The sequence below is a fragment of the Bufo bufo genome, chromosome 3, assembly GCF_905171765.1.
Source record: "Bufo bufo chromosome 3, aBufBuf1.1, whole genome shotgun sequence".
In the NCBI taxonomy this organism is placed as follows: domain Eukaryota; kingdom Metazoa; phylum Chordata; class Amphibia; order Anura; family Bufonidae; genus Bufo; species Bufo bufo.
In genome coordinates, this window is record NC_053391.1 from 235,824,084 (window position 1) to 235,847,249 (window position 23,166).

At 41.1% G+C, this 23,166-nt stretch overlaps 2 protein-coding genes across 2 annotated transcripts in view; both read left to right on the plus strand.

Annotated features, from left to right (window-relative positions):
- Positions 1–23,166, plus strand: part of LOC120995068 (C4b-binding protein alpha chain-like) — a 694,048-nt gene that overhangs the window by 608,606 nt on the left and 62,276 nt on the right. The window lies entirely within an intron of this gene.
- Positions 1–23,166, plus strand: part of LOC120995069 (C4b-binding protein alpha chain-like) — a 362,014-nt gene that overhangs the window by 276,572 nt on the left and 62,276 nt on the right. The window contains exon 12 of the mRNA XM_040424050.1: positions 16,055–16,246. Within this exon, the coding sequence (XP_040279984.1) occupies positions 16,055–16,246 (192 nt within the window). The remainder of the gene's footprint in view (positions 1–16,054; positions 16,247–23,166) is intronic.

Consider the following 23,166-nt stretch of genomic DNA (forward strand, 5'->3'; position numbering starts at 1 on the left):
GTGGATAAATTATGGAAAAAATATAATTGTTTTCGCTAATATTTTTCCCAATATCTGGCCCTGACATACACACACACGCTATTGCAGCGCAGATGTGACAATTCACTGCAGACACCGTTTATAGGCAAAGTGTGGATAAATTATGGAAAAAATATACAAACCGGATTCCAAAAAAGTTGGGACACTATACAAATCGTGAATAAAAACTGAATGCAATGATGTGGAGGTGCCAACTTCTAATATTTTATTCAGAATAGAACATAAATCACGGAACAAAAGTTTAAACTGAGAAAATGTACCATTTTAAGGGAAAAATATGTTTGAATCAGAATTTCATGGTGTCAACAAATCCCCAAAAAGTTGGGACAAGGCCATTTTCACCACTGTGTGGCATCTCCCCTTCTTCTTACAACACTCAACAGACGTCTGGGGACCGAGGAGACCAGTTTCTCAAGTTTACAAATAGGAATGCTCTCCCATTCTTGTCTAATACAGGCCTCTAACTGTTCAATCGTCTTGGGCCTTCTTTGTTGCACCTTCCTCTTTATGATGCGCCAAATGTTCTCTATAGGTGAAAGATCTGGACTGCAGACTGGCCATTTCAGTACCCGGATCCTTCTCCCACGCAGCCATGATGTTGTGATTGATGCAGAATGTGGTCTGGCATTATCTTGTTGAAAAATGCAGGGTCTTCCCTGAAAGAGATGACGTCTGGGTGGGAGAATATATTTTTCTGCATTGATGGTGCCTTTCCAGACATGCAAGCTGCCCATGCCATACGCACTCATGCAACCCCATACCATCAGAGATGCAGGCTTCTGAACTGAGCCTTGATAACAACTTGGGTTGTCCTATTCCTCTTTGGTCCGGATGACATGGCGTCCCAGATTTCCAAAAAGAACTTTGAATCGTGACTCGTCTGACCACAGAACAGTCTTCCATTTTGCCACACTCCATTTTAAATGATCCCTGGCCCAGGGAAAACGCCTAAGCTTGTGGATCTTGCTTAGAAATGGCTTCTTCTTTGCACTGTAGAGTTTCAGCTGGCAACGGCGGATGGCACGGTGGATTGTGTTCACTGACAATGGTTTCTGGAAGTATTCCTGAGCCCATTCTGTGATTTCCTTTACAGTAGCATTCCTGTTTGTGGTGCAGTGTCGTTTAAGGGCCCGGAGATCACGGGCATCCAGTATGGTTTTACGGCCTTGACCCTCACGCACAGAGATTGTTCCAGATTCTCTGAATCTTCGGATGATGTTATGCACAGTTGATGATGATAGATGCAAAGTCTTTGCAATTTTTCTCTGGGTAACACCTTTCTGATATTGCTCCACTATCTTTCTGCGCAACATTGTGGGAATTGGTGATCCTCTACCCATCTTGGCTTCTGAGAGACACTGCCACTCTGAGAAGCTCTTTTTATACCCAATCATGTTGCCAATTGACCTAATTAGTGTTAATTGGTCTTCCAGCTCTTCGTTCTGCTCAAATTTACTTTTTCCAGCCTCTTATTGCTACTTGTCCCAACTTTTTGGGGATTTGTTGACACCGTGAAATTTTGAATGATACATTTACTCGGATTAAACGTTTGATCTGTCATCTACGTTCTATTACAAATAAAATATTGACATTTGCCATCTCCACATCATTGCATTCAGTTTTTATTCACAATTTGTTTAGTGTCCCAACTTTTTGGGAATCCGGTTTGTAATTGTTTTTGCTAATATTTTTCCCAATATCAGGCCCTGACGCACGCTATTGCAGCGCAGATGTGACAATTCACTGCAGACACCGTTTATAGGCAAAGTGTGGATAAATTATGGAAGAAATATATTTGTTGTCAGTAATATTTTTCACAATATCTGGCCCTGACCCACATACACGCTATTGCAGAGCAGGTGTGACAATTCACTGCAGACACCATTTATAGGCAAAGTGTGGATAAATTATGGAAAAAATATAATTGTTTTTGCTAATATTTTTCCCAATATCTTGCCCTGACACACGCTATATCAGCGCAGATGTGACAATTCACTGCAGACACCGTTTATATGCAGTGTGAATAAATTATGGAAAAAATATATGTGTTGTCAGTAATATTTTTCCTAATATCTGGCCCCAACACACGCTATTGCAGCGCAGATGTGACAATTCACTGCAGACACCGTTTATAGGCAAAGTGTGGACAAATTATGGAAAATATATAATTGTTTTCGCTAATATTTTTCCCAATATCTGGCCCTGACACACGCTATTGCAGCGCAGATGTGACAATTCACTGCAGACACCATTTATAGGCAAAGTGTGGATAAATTATGGAAAAAATATATTTGTTGTCAGTAATATTTTTCCCAATATCTGGCCCTGACACACGCTATTGCAGCGCAAATGTGACAATTCACTGCAAACACCGTTTATAGGCAAAGTGTGGATAAATTATGGAAAAAATATAATTGTTTTTGCTAATATTTTTCCCAATATCTGGCCCTGACACACGCTATTGCAGCACAGATGTGACAATTCACTGCAGACAACGTTTATATGCAAAGTGTGGATAAATTATGGAAAAAATATATTTGTTGTCAGTAATATTTTCCCCAATATCTGGCCCTGACACACGCTATTGCAGCGCAGATGTGACAATTCACTGCAGACACCGTTTATAGGCAAAGTGTGGATTAATTATGGAAAAAAAATATATATTTGTTGTCAGTAATATTTTTCCCAATATCTGGCCCTGACACACAGAAGGTATTGCAGCACAGATGTCACATGTCACTGCAAACACCCTCTATCGAAAAAGTATTGCAAAGTATGGGGGAAAAAATTTGATGGCTAAATTATATTGATGCCAGACTGCCACCACACACAATACAATAGTCCTTAAAAGGACTTTTGGGTCTTTAAAACGTTTTTCTGTTGAATATATTGTGATCACACTCCCTACACTATCTGTCCCCTCCTAAGCGCAGCACCCGATGACGCATTTCAGCCAGCCAATCACTGCAGTGCCAGTAGCCAACATGGCAGTACTTACCTGAACATTTATTGGCTGCTTAGCAGCCGTAAAACGTGCGGGGAGGAGACTCGAGCATGGCGCTCAAGCATGCTCGCTCAACACTAATAAGCAACTCTATTAGGCCGTGATTCACAAATTGGGGTGATACACCTGTCTCATTCTACTGTTTGTGGCGTGTCCACATTGATTAATAGATACGCAATTCTATTAGGCCGTGATTCACAAATTGGAGTGATACACCTATCTCATTCTACTGTTTGTGGCATGTCCACATTGATTAATAGATAAGTAATTCTATTAGGCTGAGATTCACAAATTGGGGTGATACACCTGTCTCATACTCTTGTTTGTTCTTTTTTTGGGGCGTGTCCACATTGATTACTAGATAATCAATTCTATTAGGCCCTGATTCACAAATTGGGGTGATACACCTGTCTCATTCTACTGTTTTTGGAGTGTCCACATTGATTACTAGATAAGCATTTCTATTAGGCCGTGATTCACAAATTGGAGTGATACACCTGTCTCACTGTATTGTTCTTTGGCGTGTCCACATGGATTAATAGATAAGCAATTCTATTAGGCCGTGGTTCACAAATTGGGCTGATTCATCTGTCTCATACTCTTGTTTGTGGCATGTTCACATTGATTAATAGATAAGCAATTCTATTAGGCTGTGATTCACAAATTGGGGTGATACACCTGTCTCATTCTACTGTTTGTAGTGTGTTCACATTGATATTTAACTTCTTCTGTTAGGTTTTATGGTTGTTTTTTTTATCTGAAAAATTATTCTGTTAGCGAAAACATTAGTCTTCTAGCGAAAAAATTAGTCTTTTAGCGAATAAATTGCTCCAGTATTACAATACCCGATCCCTATGATGAACGACGTTGAGCAGGTAACCTGCACCTGTTGGCAAAGGGTAGACACACAGCAATCCATTCAGTGCAGTGCTTGTGCAGCCCTGGACATGCAAGGGCATCACAGAATAGTTAGTGCTAAATCCCACTTGGCCTTCAAGAAAGTTGGATGAGGAACACCTGGGATCAAATAACTCCTTGCATTAGGATTAAAACCATATGGGCCGAACTTCCTGCATGGATCAAACATGGCAGCTAGATTATTGCCATACGGGAGGTTTGTCGTTATTGGAATGAACCACACAATCCCTCCACCAACTACACCCAAATTCATCATACCTAATATGTTCTTTTAGCAAAAGAAATAGTCTGCATTGTTATTGCAATAATTTATGGTCAGAACTTCGACGGTATTACCAGAAAATTCGCTCCACCAACTGGACCCAAATTCATCATTCCTAGCTACCATGTTCTGTCTGTTATGAAAAATGTATTCTGCATCATTTGACAGCCATGACAAATAAGGTCTGAGATCCCTCCATACTATGAACTTAATGGTATTTTGCTTTCAACATGTATTTAGGATAAAACCAGATGGGCCAAACTTGCTGGATGGATCAAACATGGCAGCTAGATTACTGCTATCCAGGAGGAGTGTCATTGGTTATTGGAATGAACCACATAAATCACTCGACCAACTCAACCCAAATTGATCATAGCTAATATGTTCTTTTAGTCAGTGTTTGGTCAGTGTTTTACAACAGCAATTGCTTAGAATTTGTAAGCCAAAAGCAGTAGTGGGTCCGAAACACAGATGAGATGCAAATAATTCCATTACATTTTATTTCTGTTTTGGACCAACTCCTGTTTTTGGCTTACAATTACTGATCAAATACTGATGCAAAACACTGACAAAATACTAACCATCTGAAAGAGGCTTTATGGATGCTCAATACAGGATTGTTTTTCTTTTTTGTTTTATGTACTTCTGATGGATTAAAAAAACTGAAACATAAACAGTGATGTTAAAACAGCCTTATTGCCACTGTTGCTTCCCCCCCCCCCCCACTCTGTCATGAGGCCACTTTTGCCATGGTTACTGCCACTAATGCTGCTGCCACCCTCTCCACTCTGTCATGGGGCCACTAGTGCTGCTGCAGCCACCATCCCCACTCTGCCATGAGGCCACTACTTGAATCTTGGGGCCTGCACAGTTAAGTCCTCAGCAATAAATTAGACCTTTCTTGAAGAACTTCGGCAAATTGTCTGAATCAAATTTTCCAAACTTCGCTTTTCTCTAATGAAAACCATAATGTGGAATACAAATGCATGTGATTATTACATTAAGAATTACCACATAAAAGTTGTCAAAGACCGAAATTATCCATATCAGAACAACAAAGTATAAATGATACACCATACATAAGTGAACTAAAAATAAGAGATGCATAAAGGAAAAAGGAAAGGAAGAAAGGAGAAAGAAGAATTGCTACCCAACAACAAGTAAGAGATTAGGTTGGATTACCAGGTTCTCATGTTGATCAATACATGTCTCATGGTTCCCAAAATGTAGTACATTTTTCCATCTTATCATTCAGAAGAGCAGTGAGATATTGCATTGAGCTAATATCTTTTATCATGTTGCAAAAATCCAATAAACAGCCAGTGAAGGGTACATAAGCATTCGCAAATGATAGTAGAAGGAGGAACAACCTGGTACAACTTTTAGGACAATCTGGAGGAAGAACAAAGGACATTTTCTAATTTTTCTTCAAAAGAATGCAATTTGAGAACATTTCCAGTATACTGTATGTGAAATAAAGATGCACCATACTCACTAAAACACTAACAAACATTGGACATCATAGGGTTAAGACTGTGCAAAAGTCAATAGTAGCTTATATTGATTCTCCTTATATAGGGTACAAATTGAAGTTTTTTGGGGAATTGGACGATATACATTGCCACAGAGAGAGTGGAATTTCCCTACCGAAGGCATGTTCCAATTTAATCACATATGAATGATTATGAAAAGGTTCTTGCTGTAGAGTGATAAGCAATTTATAAATGACTGATATGTCCTTTAATGGAAGGGCTTGAGACAATAATCCTTTCAAATAATGGCATTAGGAGTATAAGGGTTTCCTAGTGGTATTTTTTTTACAGTGAAATGCACTGTAAGATACTGTACCAGATGCCATCTTACCTTACGATAGCTACAAAATTAAAATAGCCAGATGCATCATAGTGCATCACCTGAAGGAAACAAAGAGTGGCTTATTTTGAATGAGCCTGGAAAAATTACCCCTTTTAATTGGGGGCAGCAGCAGTACAGTGTGAGTGTGGAAACAGCAGGGTAATAGTGGCATATGCCACAATAGTAGCTGAAGCAATAGCAACACAGCAGAGAACAGGCAGTAGATGTGTGTGTGGCTGTTTAGGGGTAGTAGTAGTAGTGGCAACTGTGTAGCAGTAATGGTAGTAGACGTAGAGGTAATGGAAGTGGCAATAGAGTATTAGCAACATGGAACAGCAGCTGCAATGGTGGTGGCAGCAGCAGCCATATGGTACAGAACATGAATGTAGGCAGGCAGACAGCGGCAGAGGCATGATGGTCGTAGGAGAAGCCATACAGAATGGAGCATGATGCTAAACAGGCCAGCAGTGGCAATGGCGTGGTGGTAGCAGCAGCCATACAGTACCGAATATGATAGTAGACAGGCAAACTGTGGCAGTGTCTTGTTTATTATTCATGCAAATTTGGCAATAGTAAATTTGTATAGGTTTTTTTCTTTTCCAATAATAAAGACTTTTACTGATGGAAATAAATGTAACTCCTCTGGAAGGGTCTACTGGACATATGTACATGGCAAACCTGGGGGCCCCCTGTCTTCTTAACAATTGGAACCCTGTCATTGTGTCACATGGGGGGAAGCAGTGGAAGGTGTCCCTCCTTCTTCCTAACCACTTAGATGTCAAAGTCATAAATTACCACAGAATCTGAGAAGTGAAGCACAGTGACTTGCTCATCTCCACAACATAACTGTACATCGAGGCGCACACACAGTTAGAACTGGACTGGGCTGGGTTAATAATAGCTTATTCTGCACTATTTAGGGAAAAACATTGGCGTGCTATGTTAATACAATGTATACAACAAAGGAAGTTTGCCCATTTAGAACAAACAGTTTGAAGGCATGAATTAATCATTTAATCTGTTAATCCCTTCTGCCCCATGATGTATCAGTACATTCCAGTAAGTGGGTCATTCCTGCAAACCACTGTATTATTAAATCTTGCTGCGCCTGCTCCTTACCAGCAGGTGATGGCTGTAATTAACGGTATATGGAGAAAAGTATTGGGACATAGCTCTTAATTGTTGAATTCAGGTGTTTAATTCATCCCAATTTCCACAGGTTTATAAAACCAAGAACATAGTCATGTCTTTAAAACCATTTATTAATCTAAAGAACTCACTGAATTTGAGCGAGGTACTGAATTCTGATGCACCATTGCAGCAAGTTAGTTACAGAGCAAGGTCACCACCAAGTCACCAATGTTCTACAGACTCGAAAACGTCATAGTTTCAAACCACTTTTAGCATTAAAATCGGCGCTCTGACCCAGAAGCTTCATAGTATCGGTTTCCATGGCTAAGTAGCTGCATGCAAGCCTTACATCACCAATAGTGTTTAGTGAATCAAAGTAACAAATTGATTTTCTCCTAAAAAGGTGGCTACTGTTACAAAGTAAAAGTAAGAAGCCCGGGATTGCAATATGACCCATAATGCTGTGCAGCCACCCAATCAGCAGATAGTCACCCCCTGTGATGTCACAGCCCTATAAAAAGCCTACTCCCATCCAGTCTCCACCAGTTTACTGTGAACTGAGCATAGGGACAGATGTGCCAAGTGCTAGGGACAGTGTTTAACAAAGCTTTAATTGTACAGGGTGGGCCATTTATATGGATACACCTTAATAAAATGGGAATGGTTGGTGATATTAACTTCCTGTTTGTGGCACATTAGTATATGTGAGGGGGGAAACTTTTCAAGATGGGTGGTGACCATGGCGGACATTTTGAAGTCGGCCATTTTGAATCCAACTTTTGTTTTTTCAATAGGAAGAGGGTCATGTGACACATCAAACTTATTGGGATTTTCACAAGAAATGGTTTTAATGTAACTTTATTCTTTCATGAGTTATTTACAAGTTTCTGACCACTTATAAAATGTGTTCAATGTGCTGCCCATTGTGTTGGATTGTCAATGCAACCCTCTTCTCCCACTCATCACACACTGATAGCAACACCGCAGGAGAAATGCTAGCACAGGCTTCCAGTATCCGTAGTTTCAGGTGCTGCACATCTAGTATCATCTGAAGGCAATAGTCTATGCTGTGAAGATACGAGATGTGCAGCACCTGAAACTACGGATACTGGAAGCCTGTGCTAGCATTTCTCCTGCGGTGTTGCTATCAGAGTGTGAAGAGTGGGAGAAAAGGGTTGCATTGACAATTCAACACAATGGGCAGCACATTGAACACATTTTATAAGTGGTCAGAAACTTGTAAATAACTCATGAAATAATACAGTTACGTTAAAACCAAGCACGCCATTGTTTTTCTTGTGAAATTCCCAATAAGTTTGATGTGTCACATGACCCTCTTCCTATTGAAAAAACAAAAGTTGGATTCAAAATGGCCGACTTCAAAATGGCCGCCATGGTCACTACCCATCTTGAAAAGTTTCCCCTCTCACATATACTAATGTGCCACAAACAGGAAGTTAATATCACCAACCATTCCCATTTTATTAAGGTGTATGAACGCGAGCTGAAATGTCTAAGTATAGGCGCATGCTCAGTACAGTCACACTTCCGATTATAAAATTAAAGTTCTTATGCATGCGCAGTATGCAAGAATGAACGCAAGACGCGATTATATGACGAAAACATAGCAATAAAGGTTCTGATTGGGCCACCAGACTGTCAATCAAGATGCTTAGCAGCGTTTGGCTGCAGCATACCTAATGATCCACCCACAGAGGTTAAAAGAGCACCTTTGAAAAGCATTCTTGTTGATAGTAGCTCCATTCCCCTGAAGAAGCCACGTTCAGTGGTGAAACATGTTGGGGGAGCTCTAGCCTTAAGATTTTAGATTAGGTTTGGTAGGACCAGTGTCACGGCGAGGAGTAACTGCAGACCCCTCTAAACCATGACCACAAGTGGTGGAGAGTCGCGCTAAAGATAGATAAATACGGAAAGAAAATTATCTAAAGCGACTGAATAGACGACCTCCTAACATAAATTCCATCAAGGCAAATAAAGTGTGTCGCTAAAACATAAAGCAAAAGGCAGATGGACGCATGTTATGGAGGCAGAATATATGGGTGAAGTAACCCCTATCTCTGCCCAAAGAGTCCTGCTATACCTAGAATTTTAAAGTTTTCCTTTGTTCTCCCGTTTTATATTCTATTATTCTTAATAAATAAAATAAACGTTATGTTTTAAGTTGACCGGAAACGGGAGCTTACTAGTCTAGGAAACTAGACTATTTGAACTATATAATTTGAATTTCCTGGGTCTAAAGGGTCTTTGAAACATTATACTTACTGTGATCTGCCACCAACTTGTGCTGGTACTGCGACTGCTGTTGCCCCCCCTCCCCACTGTGTTCCACTATTGTGACTCTTTATGCTTTTTTCCACCCGCACCACTCTTTTCCGAGGACACTATTGTCATGCTGTTGCCACCTTCCCCACTCTCTTACGGGGCCACTATTGTGACTCTTCATGTGGTTGCCACCCTTACCAGTCTGTTAAGGGGCCACAAGTGTCCGTGATTGGCTATCATTTATTTTTCGGTTCTGATATGTCAAACAACAGGACCCATCTTTTTTGTTATTTTTCTGTTTTTGAAAAATAAGAAAAAAAATGGGTCCTGTTGTTTGAGCGTCAATAAGGCCTCTATCACATCATCAGTGTTTTGCATCAGGATTTGATCATGATTTGAAATACAAAAGCAGGAGTGAGTCCAAAACAGAAGACATGCAAATATTTGCATCACATGTTATCTTTGTTTTGGACCCACTCCAAAGCATTGTAGCAACTATACAGTCTAGTGGAGAAGGGATAATGCTATGGGGTTGTTTTTCAAGGGTTGGCCTAGGCCCCTTAGTTCCAGTGAAAGTGAATTTTAATCCTTTAGCATGCCAAGACATTTTGGACAATCATATTCTTTTAACTTGGTGAGAATGGTTTGTGGAAGGCCTGTTTCTGTTCCAGCACAAAGTGTATAAAAAAGAGTTCAAAGCAAGATCCACGAAGGTACAGTTGGGTGAGTGTGGTGTGGAAGACCTTGACTGGTTCACACAGTGCCCTGACCTCAACTCTATCAAACACCCTCTCACCCAACATCCATGTGTGACCTGACAAATGCTTTTCTGATGAGTGGGCAAAAATTCCCACAGACTCTCCAAAATCCACTCCAAAATCTTGTAGAATGCCTTCCCAGAAGAGTGGAGGCTGTTTTAGCTACAATGGGGGACCAACTCCATATTAATGCCTATGGATTTATGTTTACTCTGAATTTATTAAAGTTTTCAGAATATTCAAAGCAAAAAATAGTCACGACAGGAACACGCAGGATCCTTAGTCGATAACAATCAAAAGCTAAAAAAAAAAACAGTTTCCTTGTTTTACAGATATGTCATAACAATATACAGGCATTAAGAGAACACACAGACTCCTCTGCCAATAGCTAAAAATTGGTAAACAAGGTGTTCGGCTAATTCAAAGCAAAATATGACCTTAAAGGACCACAACGGATCCTCTGTTAATAGCAATAAGGTGAAATAAGAATCTATGAACCAATCACAATCTGAGTGAGCTAATAAAGAATAACATAGAAAGACAGAATATAAAAGAGAAAGAACAGGAAACAGGAGGGAGGCAAGGAAAATGGGGAAGGAAGGTGAGGGGAAAGGGAGGGAAACTCTGAGTGCAACGCCCCAGTTTACTCACTAACCAGGTATTTCCAGTCTCTGGAACCAGCCGAACACTATAATCTATTACGTTGAAGACCCCAGATCCTGTATTCTTGTGGAAAACTCAGGAGAACCAATAAAATCAAGAAGGGGCCTCCACCTAGCCTCAAATCTATCATCCCGATCGTGTGAGGTAGCAATTAGTTCCTCCATCCTAATCAGAAACCTTAATTCCCCAGCCCATTCATAGAGAGAGGGAGCGCGATCCATCTTCCAGTGCCACGGAATAGTCATCCGGGCCGCCGTGAGGAAAAATCTTAAATCACTTTTCTTTACCATGGAAACCGAGCCAGGTATCAATGAGAGAAGCGTAAAGTGAGTGAGTTTGTAATCACTTTCCCTGAGAACTGCTTAAAGACGTCTAGCACTTGATCCCAGAATCTTTTAATCTTAGGGCAACCCCACCAAATGTGAAGCATAGTGTCAACTTCCGATTTGCATCTCCAACAAATATCAGTAGTTGAAGGAAACATTTTATAGGGGGTGGAAGGGCAGTAGTACCATCGGGACAGTATTTTGAAATTCTTTTCCTGAGCCTGAGTCGAAATCGATAGACCGTGAGAGAGTGTACATATTTTATCAACCTCTGCTGGGGAGAAAGTGCGATGAAGGTCCAATTCGCACTTCCCAAAGCAAGGCGCTAGGTCGTAATTACTAAGTTTCGTCAAGGTCTTGTAAAGCTGAGAAAGCACTTTGTAGTGTAGGTCCGGTTTCAAGAAAAGACCGTCAAAGTCAGTCAACTCCGGGCATGAGCGGTGTGGAAGGAGATCCCTGATAAATGATTTAAGCTGAGCATACTCTAGCCAATATTGCCCCTGTCTACTATCGGAAGGAATTAAAGCATCCAAGGGAACAAACGTACTCCCGTTAAGGACATCACGGACCCTAGGATGAGATCGGCCAGACATGCCTATGGATTTAGAATAGGATGCGAGTTATAAATGTTCCTGTAGGAAGTGTTGATCTCTGAAACCCCTGCTGATATCTATAACAAACAGTCTGAAGCGCTCAGCAGAGCACTGCTTCTCATCACTGATGAGCAGGATGGTAAAGGCGTCCTATAGACTTTATTTTGAGACTGCCTTCACTACAGCACTACAGCATTATTCTCCTGAGCGCTTCAGACTGGGATGAGCTGGGACCCCTGCTAAAGCCCACTGCCTACCACTGCAACATCAGGGACCCCAAGGCCTCTTACCCTACCTGGCGCCACTTGGTGAAGATCGCGTGCCACTGATTGAGCATGCTCGGCCGAACACATGTTCGGCTCGAGCATCTTGATGCTCGGCACATGGCGGTACTCAGCCCAGTACCGCATGTGCTTGAGGGCAATGCTCAAGTCTTCTCCCCGCACGTTTCTTGGCTGCTATGCAGCCAATAAACGTGCAGGGAGGTACTGGAGTGCACTGGAATGCTGTAGCCATGTTGGCTACTGGCATTACAGTGATTGGCTGTCCGGAACGCGTCATCGGGTGCTATAAAGCACCCGATGACACGTGTTCAGCTCAGTCTTAGTCAGGGAGAGCTGAGCATAGGAAGGGAAAGACAGTGTAGGGAGTATTATTGGAAGATTTTATTACAAAAACTTTTTAGAGACCCAAAAGTCCTTTTAAGGTCTATTGTGTGTGATAGCAGCAATATATGTTTGTAGCGCAACCTGCACTAAATTGCTCAGTCTTAGGTAGAGCTGTGCATAGGAAGGGACAGAGTGTAGGGAGTGTTATTGTAAGATTTTTATTAGAAAAACTTTTCAGAGACCCAAAAGTCCTTTTAAGGACTATTGTGTGTGACAGCAGCAATATATATTTTTAGTGCATCCTGCGCTAAATAGCGTCTAATAGTGTCTCCTGTGTAAAGTGTGCGCATACCTAAAATATCAGTAACATCCAGTGTACTTTTTCCGTAGACGGTGTCCGCTATGGACAGTTAAATTATCCGCGCCTCATCTCCTGTGTAAAGTGTATGTCTGCTTCTAACAGTGACATTAGCTGTGCAACATCTCCAGTGTAAAGTGTGCGCATCAAAAAAATATCTGACATCCAGTGTACTTTTTCCGTAGACGGTGTTCTCTGCGGACAGTGACATTAGCTGCGCCACATCTCCAATGTAACGTGTTTGGTTAAAAAATTTATCTGTGACATACAGTGTACTTTTTTCGTAGGTGGTGTCTGCTGCGGACAGTGACATTACCAGTGCCAAATCTGCAGTGTAACGTGTGTGCTTAAGAAATTTATCTGTGACATACAGTGTACTTTTTCAATAGACAGTGTCCGTGTCATGCCCTGCTCAGACGATTTGCAGAGGTCTGCCAGATTAGCAGCACGTGTCTAGTCATTTGTTTTGTTTTGGAGTCGTGCTAAATCCGCCTCCCTTCAGGTTCTCTGGGTGGGGTCGTTGGTTTAAATTACTCTCACTCCCAGGGTTCCGTGCGGGTTATAGCTTCTGTCAGGCTGTGGAAGCAAGGAAGGAAGGATTGGCTGTTCCTGCTCTGATAAGATTAGTTGGTTTCTGATTTCTTTGGTTTGCTGTCTAGGCTGTTTGAGTGACGTCCCCTCCTGGTTCTGAGGGAGCAGGCTGCCCCTTTTCCCCTTTCACCATCTCAGGGATTCTAGGGTATTTTCAGCCCAGGCACGAGGACACATTATTCCCACCATAAGGGTCTGAATGTGGGCTTAGCAGTATAGGGAGAGCTGTTAGGGATTTGCTAGGAGGTGACCTTATCCCCAGATTCTCACCTAGATACTTGTTTGTTTTTTTATCTGTGTATCTTAGATCCTGTCCGCCGTGACAGTCCGCTTTTGACAGTGACATTACCAGTGGCAGATCTGCACTTTAACGTGTGTGCTAAAAAATTTATTTCGCTTTGGTTTGTCTTGCGCCAGTCCAAGAATTTCACCTCTAGCGGCGCAATACGGATGCCCCCAGCTGTCCCTCTTAATTATGGCCCCAGTTCCAAAAACCAACAAAATAGAACAGGAGTCCTATTCCATTATTCCTAGCTGAAGTATTCAGGCCACTCGGCCTGCTTTGAACAATGTAAATTTTTTCATTGGTCAGCTAAGCCGCAGGCACTCTCCCATAATTTTTTAAATGGTCAGCTCAGCATCAGGCCTTCAAGCATAATGTTTTAGAGGGTCAGCTCAGCAGCAGGCCCTCACATATCATTTTTTAGAGAGTCAGATCACCTGCAGGCCCTCGCATATAATTTTTTAGAGGGTCAGCTCACCTGCAGGCCCTCATCTACAATCTTTTTGAGGGTCAGCTCACCTGCAGTCCCTCACCTAATTATACCTATTAGGTAATTTGCGTGCATGCTGCCTTGCTTGGAAGTGGTAGCCGTAGCTGTTTCTCAGGCTCCCTCTATGGAATCAAACCCTGATTCCCCATTACCCATGGTTGGCGCTGAAAATAACATTGAAAGTTGATAGGGCAGACATCCGAATGGATCGTCGCTGTCACGGGGACATGCGTTCAGGCCCAGGTTATCTAGAGTCACCAAAGCGGCAGCAGGCCCTCGCCCATGATGTTTTAGAGGGTCACCAGCAGGCCCTTGCTCCAAATGTTTTTGAGGGTCACCAGCAGGCCATCAATCATAATTTTTCAAGGCTGTGTATGATGCCCTCCTTTTTGTGTAACAAAGGGTGTATGTAGTGCCAGTTCCTTGTAATTTTTGGCAGCCCTTTCCCTTAGTGCATAGGCTTTATGAGTGTAGGAGTCCCACTACCTGAACAATTGTACCATAATGTGAATGAGGCCCTCCTTTATGTGATATACAGGTTGTATCGGAGTGCCTCTTCCTTGTAATTTTTGGCAGCACTTGCACTTTATATACAAGAAAATATATAGGAAATCATGTTTCCTAACAATTTTTCCTCTAAAATCGATTTTATCTTAGTTTTTTTGCGTATTATTGTCAGTCTGTAAAATTGGCGTACTACTCGGACAACATGGTTCCCAGCAGCGACCTGGGAGTCCAAGATGCATCCAGACATCCTCCCAATGCTGTTCCTGAACCATTTTGGTGATGTTTCCATCTTTTTTTGACCTTTTCCTATGAACCAGGCACCCTCCCCTCTGCAGAGCAGGGAGTGCTTGGTTTAATGCTCGGGTTCTCCCATTGACTTCCATTATGCTCGGGTGCTCGGTAGAGCAGCCGAGCTTTCCGATGTGTTCGGCCCGAGCACTATGGTGCCGTGATCAACACTACGTGCCACTGAAGGACCCTCCCCCTTCACATCTTGAAAGCAGTGCGCCGAATGCTCTGACAGCCTGCTCAAAGCATCCAATAACAAAGCTCTTTTCTGTAAGGAGATTTGTATCTGCTTGTTTCAGGCAGCAGCAGCATTGCTGCACTGCCTATGCCTTTCACAGCACACCCTGCGCTGATGAATGTCAGGAAAAGTCTATGGCATATTGGTACACCTTATACTTTTTCAAGGGCACGCGTGCCCACAGAGAGGTCTCTGAGTGCCCCCTATGGCACTCGTGCCACAGGTTTGCCAACACTGGTATAGTAGATCTCTGTCCCAAGCTGTTTAAACTCTTACATGTTGTATTCACTAATTCACTAGTGACCATGTCAACCAAGAGGTTTGACAAAGAATGGGAGCTCCCTCTATCACTTCATCAGAGTGCCTGTAAGTCACAATATATGACTTACATGGTATTAATATCTTCCCTCAGCTCACTCCTTCTCCCACTCTTGCACTCCATGGACTTCTATGGGTGGAAATATTCTGATCCTTTAGTGAGCTGACAGTCTATCTTGTTAGTCTGGGGTCAGGGGGAGCCTAATAACTGGGAGTAAGTTTCTTATATTCTCATTTACCATTAATTTATGCAAAGTTTGTTGAATAGTTAGTAAGTATTTTAATGATGTCGTCTATATAAAGTTATGCAAAAAAAGTTTTTTTGTTTTGGATTACTAAGACAGTCTATCTTGTTAGTTTGGGGTTAGGGCGAAAGCCTAATAACTGGGAGTAAGTTTCTTATATTCTCATTTATTATTAATGTATTCAAAGTTTGTTGAATGATTAATAAACATTTCAATAATGTCATCTAAGAAGTTATACAAATAGATTTTTTTGTTCTGTATTAATAAGAAAATCTTCTTCATTTTGTTTTTTACCAGGCATTTGTGGTGACGCACCTGAACTTCATTTTGCTCAACTGGATCTCAGATTTAAACACATCACCACCTTCTTTGTTGGCAGCTCAGTACAATACAACTGTAGACCTGGATATATTCAGAATACCATGTACAACAATAATATAGCTTGTTTAGGAAATTTTACATGGTCACAAATACCTGAGTTCTGCAGCCGTAAGTACTGAGGAGATTCTTTTAGTGTGGTAAAGCGTGAAACAAATGTACTTTAAAATTTATTTTAGAATGTCTAAGGCTCTGTTTGTGATTTTGTGTATACATTTATATATTTGTGAACATAGCCTTGTTGTAATTATTATTATAATACCTTAGGGTTTCTGTCACCCTGCAAAACTCATTTTTTTTTTTTTGGATAGTTAGATTGCTCATAGTGCGATATAGCAGAATATAATGCTCTTACTTACTTTCATGCGGCCGATTCTTTATAAAACGAACTTTTATAATATGTAAATGAGGGCTCTACCAGCAAGTAGGGCGTCTACTTGCTGGTAGCTGCTGCAGAAATCCGCCCCCTCGCCGTGTTGATTGACAGGGCCAGCCGTGATCTCCTCCTCCGGCCGGCCCTGTCAGTAATTCAAAAATCGCGCGCCTCGCGTCATTCGGCGCAGGCGCTCTGAGATGAGGAGGCTCGTATCCTCAGCACTCCCTCAGTGCGCCTGCGCCGATGACATCACCGAATGAGAAGACGTCATCGGCGCAGGCGCACTGAGGGAGTGCTGAGGAGACGAGCCTCCTCATCTCAGAGCGCCTGCGCCGAATGACGCGAGGCGCGCGATTTTTGAATTACTGACAGGGCCGGCCGGAGGAGGAGATCACGGCTGGCCCTGTCAATCAACACGGCGAGGGGGCGGATTTCTGCAGCAGCTACCAGCAAGTAGACGCCCTACTTGCTGGTAGAGCCCTCATTTACATATTATAAAAGTTCGTTTTATAAAGAATCGGCCGCATGAAAGTAAGTAAGAGCATTATATTCTGCTATATCGCACTATGAGCAATCTAACTATCCAAAAAAAAAATATGAGTTTTGCAGGGTGACAGAAACCCTTTAAGAGAGCAATTATATCAACAGTAGTCCCCGGTTGAATGGAGTGGAGGTCACGCAACATGTCTGCCACTCCATTCAAACAGGTAGCACAGGCCCCAGTTCTTGGGATCGGTGGAGGCCCCAGCAGTCAGACCTGCTGTTCAGGCACTTATCCCCTATCCTGTGGATAAGGGATGTTGTCTTAACAGGCTTTAGGATTAAAGAGAATTGTGTTACATACCAGTAGTCCCTATAGTTAATATATAAACCCAATCCCGCTGTGTGCATTTTGGGCCTTAGTGACCATGCAATTTTTTTTGTTGTCGGATTCCAAGACCTATACGTGTTTCATTTTTCCATCGATGTAGCCATGTGACGGCTTTTTTTTTTTGCAGGACAAGTTGTAGTTTTTAATGCAGTATTTTGAGTTACACATAATCATTGATTAACTATCCTTTCTGGGGAGGAATGGAAAAAATAGCAATGCCACCCACCCTTGCATTTTTATGTTGTCAATTTTGTGACCTTCACTTTGCAGCATAAATAAGAAGATAACTTTCTCTGGGTCAGTATGATTACAGTGATACCAAAAAGAACCTTTTAAAATATTTGCATTTCTGCATTCCAAGATCCATAACTGTTTTCTTTCTATGGAGTTGCGTGACCACTTGATATTTTGTATGGGCCACCTTGTAGTTTTTATTGGTATCATTTTGAGGTAAATAAGACTTTTTTTAATCACTTTTTATTCTGTCTTTTTGGTGGTGGATAAGCAAAAAACAGCAATTCTAGCATTTTTTTTATGGTGTTCACTGTGCATAGGTATAAGTGATAATTGTGTAGTTTGGGTCGTTACAGAAGTCCACCCCCACTTTTTTAGACCTGGCATGAGCGGGTAGAAGTTGCCTAATATATGCATATTTCAGCTTAATAAATGACACCCTTTATGTTCTCTTTTTTTTATTTATTGTAAAGCATTTTTTCCCTGGAAAATTGTGTGTTTGTGCATTTTAACCCCTTAAGGACTCAGGGCGTACCGGTACGTCCTAAGTTTAAATCGCAATTGCGGCGCGGCGGGGGTTAATCGCCACAGGATGTCTGCTGAAATCATTCAGCGGGCATCCTGTCACAACGGCGGGGGTGGTCCCGTGACCTCCCCGTGTCGGAGATCGCCGCAAACCGCAGGTCAATTCAGACCTGCGGTTTGAGGCTTTTACCTTATCCGGCGGTTGCGGGCGGTGGTGCCATCGGGTTGTGGGGGGGACCCGATGGCATGGAAGGCAGCACGATGTCTAAGGAAGGCATTGCGCTGCCTTCCGGTGACGAGCCTGTGAGATCCAGCCCCCTGCATCTCACAGGCCAGAAGCTGTATGAGTAATACACACAGTATTACCCATACAGCCAATGCATTCCAATACAGAAGTATTGGAATGCATTGTAAAAGGGATTAGACCCCCAAAAGTTGAAGTCCCAAAGTCGGACAAAAAATAAAGTTTTCCCCCCAAAAAATTAAAAGTTTCAAGTAAATATAAACAAAAACGTTATTTTCCCCAAATAAAGTAAAAAAAATTGGGAAAAAATAGGGGGGAAAAAAAGTATACATATTAGGTATCGCCGCGTCTGTATCGACCGGCTCTATAAACATATCACATGACCTAACCTCTCAGATGAACACCGTAAAAAAAAAAAAAAAAAACTGTGCTAAATAAACCATTTTTTTGTCACCTTACATCACAAAAAGTACAACAGCAAGCGATCAAAAAGGCGTTTGCCCACCAAAATAGTACCAATCTAACCGTCACGTCATCCCGCAAAAAATGAGCCCCTACCTGAGACAATCGCCCAAAAAAAAATATATATATGGCTCAGAATATGGAGACACTAAAACATCATTTTTTTTGTTTCAAAAATGATATCATTGTGTAAAAATTACATAAATAAAAAAAAAGTATACATATTAGGTATCGCCGCGTCCGTATCGACCGGCTCTATAAAAATAAAAAATAAAAACTGTGCTAAATAAACCATTTTTTGTCACCTTACATCACAAAAAGTGAAATAGCAAGCGATCAAAATGTCATATGCACCCCAAAATAGTGCCAATAAAACCGTCATCTCATCCCACAAAAATCATACCCTTCAAAAATGAGATCATTGTGTAAAACTTACATAAATAAAAAAAAGTATACATATTAGGTATTGTCGCATCCGTGACAACCTGGTCTATAAAAATATCACATGATCTAACCTGTCAGATGAATGTTGTAAATAACAAAAAAATAAAAACGGTGCCAAAACAGCTATTTCTTGTTACCTTGCCTCACAAAAAGTGTAATATAGAGCAACCAAAAATCATATGTACCCTAAACTAGTACAAACAAAACTGCCACCCTATCCCGTAGTTTCTAAAATGGGGTCACTTTTTTGGAGTTTCTACTCTAGGGGTGCATCAGGGGGGCTTCAAATGGGACATGGTGTCAAAATCTGCCTTCCAAAAACCGTATGGCATTCCTTTCCTTCTGTGCCCTGCCGTGTGCCCATACAGCAGTTTATGACCACATATGGGGTGTTTCTGTAAACTACAGAATCAGGGCCATAAATATTGAGTTTGGTTTGGCTGTTAACCCTTGCTTTGTTACTGGGAAAAATGGATTAAAATGGAAAATTTGCCCAAAAATTTAAATTCTGAAATTTCATCTCCATTTGCCAATAACTCTTGTGGAACACCTAAAGGGTAAACAACATTTGTAAAATCTGTTTTGAATACATTGTGGGTGTAGTTTCTTAGATGGGGTCACTTTAATGGAGTTTCTACTCTAGGGGTGCATCAGGGGGGCTTCAAATGGGACATGGTGTCAAAAAAAACAGTCCAGCAAAATCTGCCTTCCGAAAACCGTATGGCATTCCTTTCTTTCTGAGCCCTGCCGTGTGCCCGTACAGCGGTTTATGACCACATATGTGGTGTTTCTGCAAACTACAGAATCAGGGCCATAAATATTGAGTTTTGCTTGGCTGTTAACCCTTGCTTCGATACTGGGAAAAATGGAAAATTTGCCAAAAAATTTAAATTCTGAAATTTCATCTCCATTTGCCAATAACTCTTGTGGAACACCTAAAGGGTAAACGACGTTTGTAAAATCTGTTTTGAATACCTTGAGGGGTGTAGTTTCTTAGATGGGGTCACTTTTATGGAGTTTCTACTCTAGGGGTGCATCAGGGGGACTTGGTGTAAAAAAAAAACAGTCCAGCAAAATCTGCCTTCCAAAAACCGTAAGGCATTCCTTTCCCTCTGCACCCTGCCGTGTGCCCATACAGCGGTTTACGACCACATATGGGGTGTTTCTGTAAACTACAGAATCAGGGCCATAAATATTGAGTTTGGTTTGGCTGTTAAGCCTTGCTTTGTAACTGGAAAAAAAATTATTAAAATGGTAACTCTGCCAAAAAAGTGAAATTTTGAAATTGTATCTCTATCTTCCATTAATTCTTGTGGAACAGCTAAAGGGTGAATGACGTTTGTAAAATCAGTTTTGAATACCTTGAGGGGTGTAGTTTCTAGAATGGGGTCATTTTTGGGTGGTTTCTATTATGTAAGCCTCGCAAAGTGACTTCAGACCTGAACTGGTCCCTAAAAATTGGGTTTTTGAAAATTTCTAAAAAATGTCAAGATTTGCTTCTAAACTTCTAAGCCTTGTAACATCCCCAAAAAATGTAATATCATTCCCAAAATGATCCAAACAGGAAGTAGACATATGGGGAATGTAAAGTAATAACTATTTTTGGAGGTATTACTATGTATTATAAAAGTAGAGAAATTGAAACTTGGAAATTTGCAATTTATTACAAATTTTTGGTAAATTTTGTATTTTTTTATAAATAAAAAAGAATTTTTTTTACTTCATTTTACCAGTGTAATGAAGTACAATATGTGACGAAAAAAATATTTCAGAATGGCCTGGATAAGTCAAAGCGTTTTAAAGTTATCACCACTTAAAGTGACACTGGTCAGATTTGCAAAAGGTGAAATAGGGCTGAGTCCTTAAGGGGTTAATTTGAAGATTTTTTTATACATTTTTTAATTCTTAATTTTACACTTATTAGTCCCACAAGGGAACTTTGCCATGTGATTGCCTCTGATCGCTTCTATAATGCACTGTACTACTAATGTAGTGCAGTGTATCATGCTGTTAGTATAAACTGAGAGGCAATCTATTATGCAAATTTCATAACATTTTCAAGGTGTTTTATTTCAGTATAAAAACGCAAGAAAAACTATACATATGTGGTATCGCATAATTGTATTTACCTTGAGAATTAAAGTAACTGGTCAGTTTTACCGTATAGGGAACGTAGTAAAAACAAAACCCATAAAACTGTTTTTATTTCCAATTTTACCCCATTTGGAATATTTTTACAGCTCCCCACTATATAATTTGCTATATTAAATGGTGGCGTTAGAAAGTAAAACTTGTCCCGAAAAAAAAAAAAAAGCCCTCATATGTCTATGTAAACGGAAAAATAAAATAGAGCAAAAGGTAAACGCAAAAAAACCTCAGTAGTTGAAAGGGTTAATGTGGCTTCAAGGTATATTTTCGCTATAAAGACCACTGCATTTTGAAAATATTGCAACCTGAGGGCATTGTAATTGAAGGGACCATTGTAAAGTTAAAGATTCACTTTTTTCTTTCATTAAAACATAAAAAATTTAAATAAGTTAAAAAATAATTTAAAAAATTATATATACTGTATATATATATAGCTTTATATCAATGAATTGTTTGCAAATGACCTAACTCCCTGACTGATAAGACTGACCTAAACATCCAAGTATGAATACTACTATAAAGCCCCTGGCACAATACAACAGTTACCATCATGAATAACATTGATGATGAAAACTAAGATATCAAAGGGGTTTTCCAACAAACAACACTTATGCTCTATCCATAGTATTGGAGATAAGTATCTGATTGATAGGGTCTGAATGCTGGGACCCCTGCCAATCACAGAACCAGAGGTCCAGCATTCTCTCATTTAAATAGAGCAACAGTTGTGCATGTCTGCTGGTGCTGCAGTCATCAATATGGTACTGCTGAAGAGTACAGTGCTCAGCTATCTCCAGTGATCTAGAGTCGAATGGAACAGCAGAAGACGTGTGACAGCAGGTTCATTCAAAGGGGATACAGGACCCCTTTTATGGTCAGCAGGTGTCCCATCTGTCAGACCCCCACTAATCAGAAACTTATCGGGGTAATTTATGACCAGATATACATCACTTTTGTGGTGTATATCTGGTGCAGATTCTGTCGCACACCATGGTGCGGCAGAATCTGCGACTTCTCCCCGCTCACGCCAGGTCTAATAAAGTGGGCGGGAATGGGCCGGCAGGCCCGTCTCATTCATCATTTTCTACGCTTGGTTTAGGTGTGGACATGTAATTTATAGATAGCACTATAATGATCATATCATTCTCCAAATGCTTACTTTTTCTTAAGTTACACTGTAGTTAGGAGATCTTTGATGATGCACACCAAATTATAGACTCGGGCGTTATTAAATACGCAAGCCGGCCTACAGGTGCGTTCCAGCGTGGAGCGCAATCGACCACCACAATCACAACAATGGCACATTTTTACTTTGTTTTTCTGTGTTTCTTGCATTTTAACAATATGCACGGTTTTTAACTAATTGCACCATCTCCATCAGGCGCTGCGTGATACGCGCGTCATGGGCGCCTTGTTGTGACTTGGCGCTCGTGCGCAGGGTGCAGTTGGACCTGTCTCCACTGTGTGAGATGCCATGGGCACCGTGAATAATCATAAATAAGTAACAGCCTTATATTTTTAAATGATGTCATGTTTGATGATAAAAGCAGGAGGTGCTAGGTTGATCTCTTGTCCCCGGAAGAAGCCTTTGTGGCGAAACGGCGTTGGGAGGAGGCGGCTGCAGAGTCGGCGTGCTACAGATGGTATTTATATAGATTGATTTACTAGTTTTGCCCTTATTTATTTACTACTAATGACCCATATGTGGCTATTGTGCCCTAGGTGCT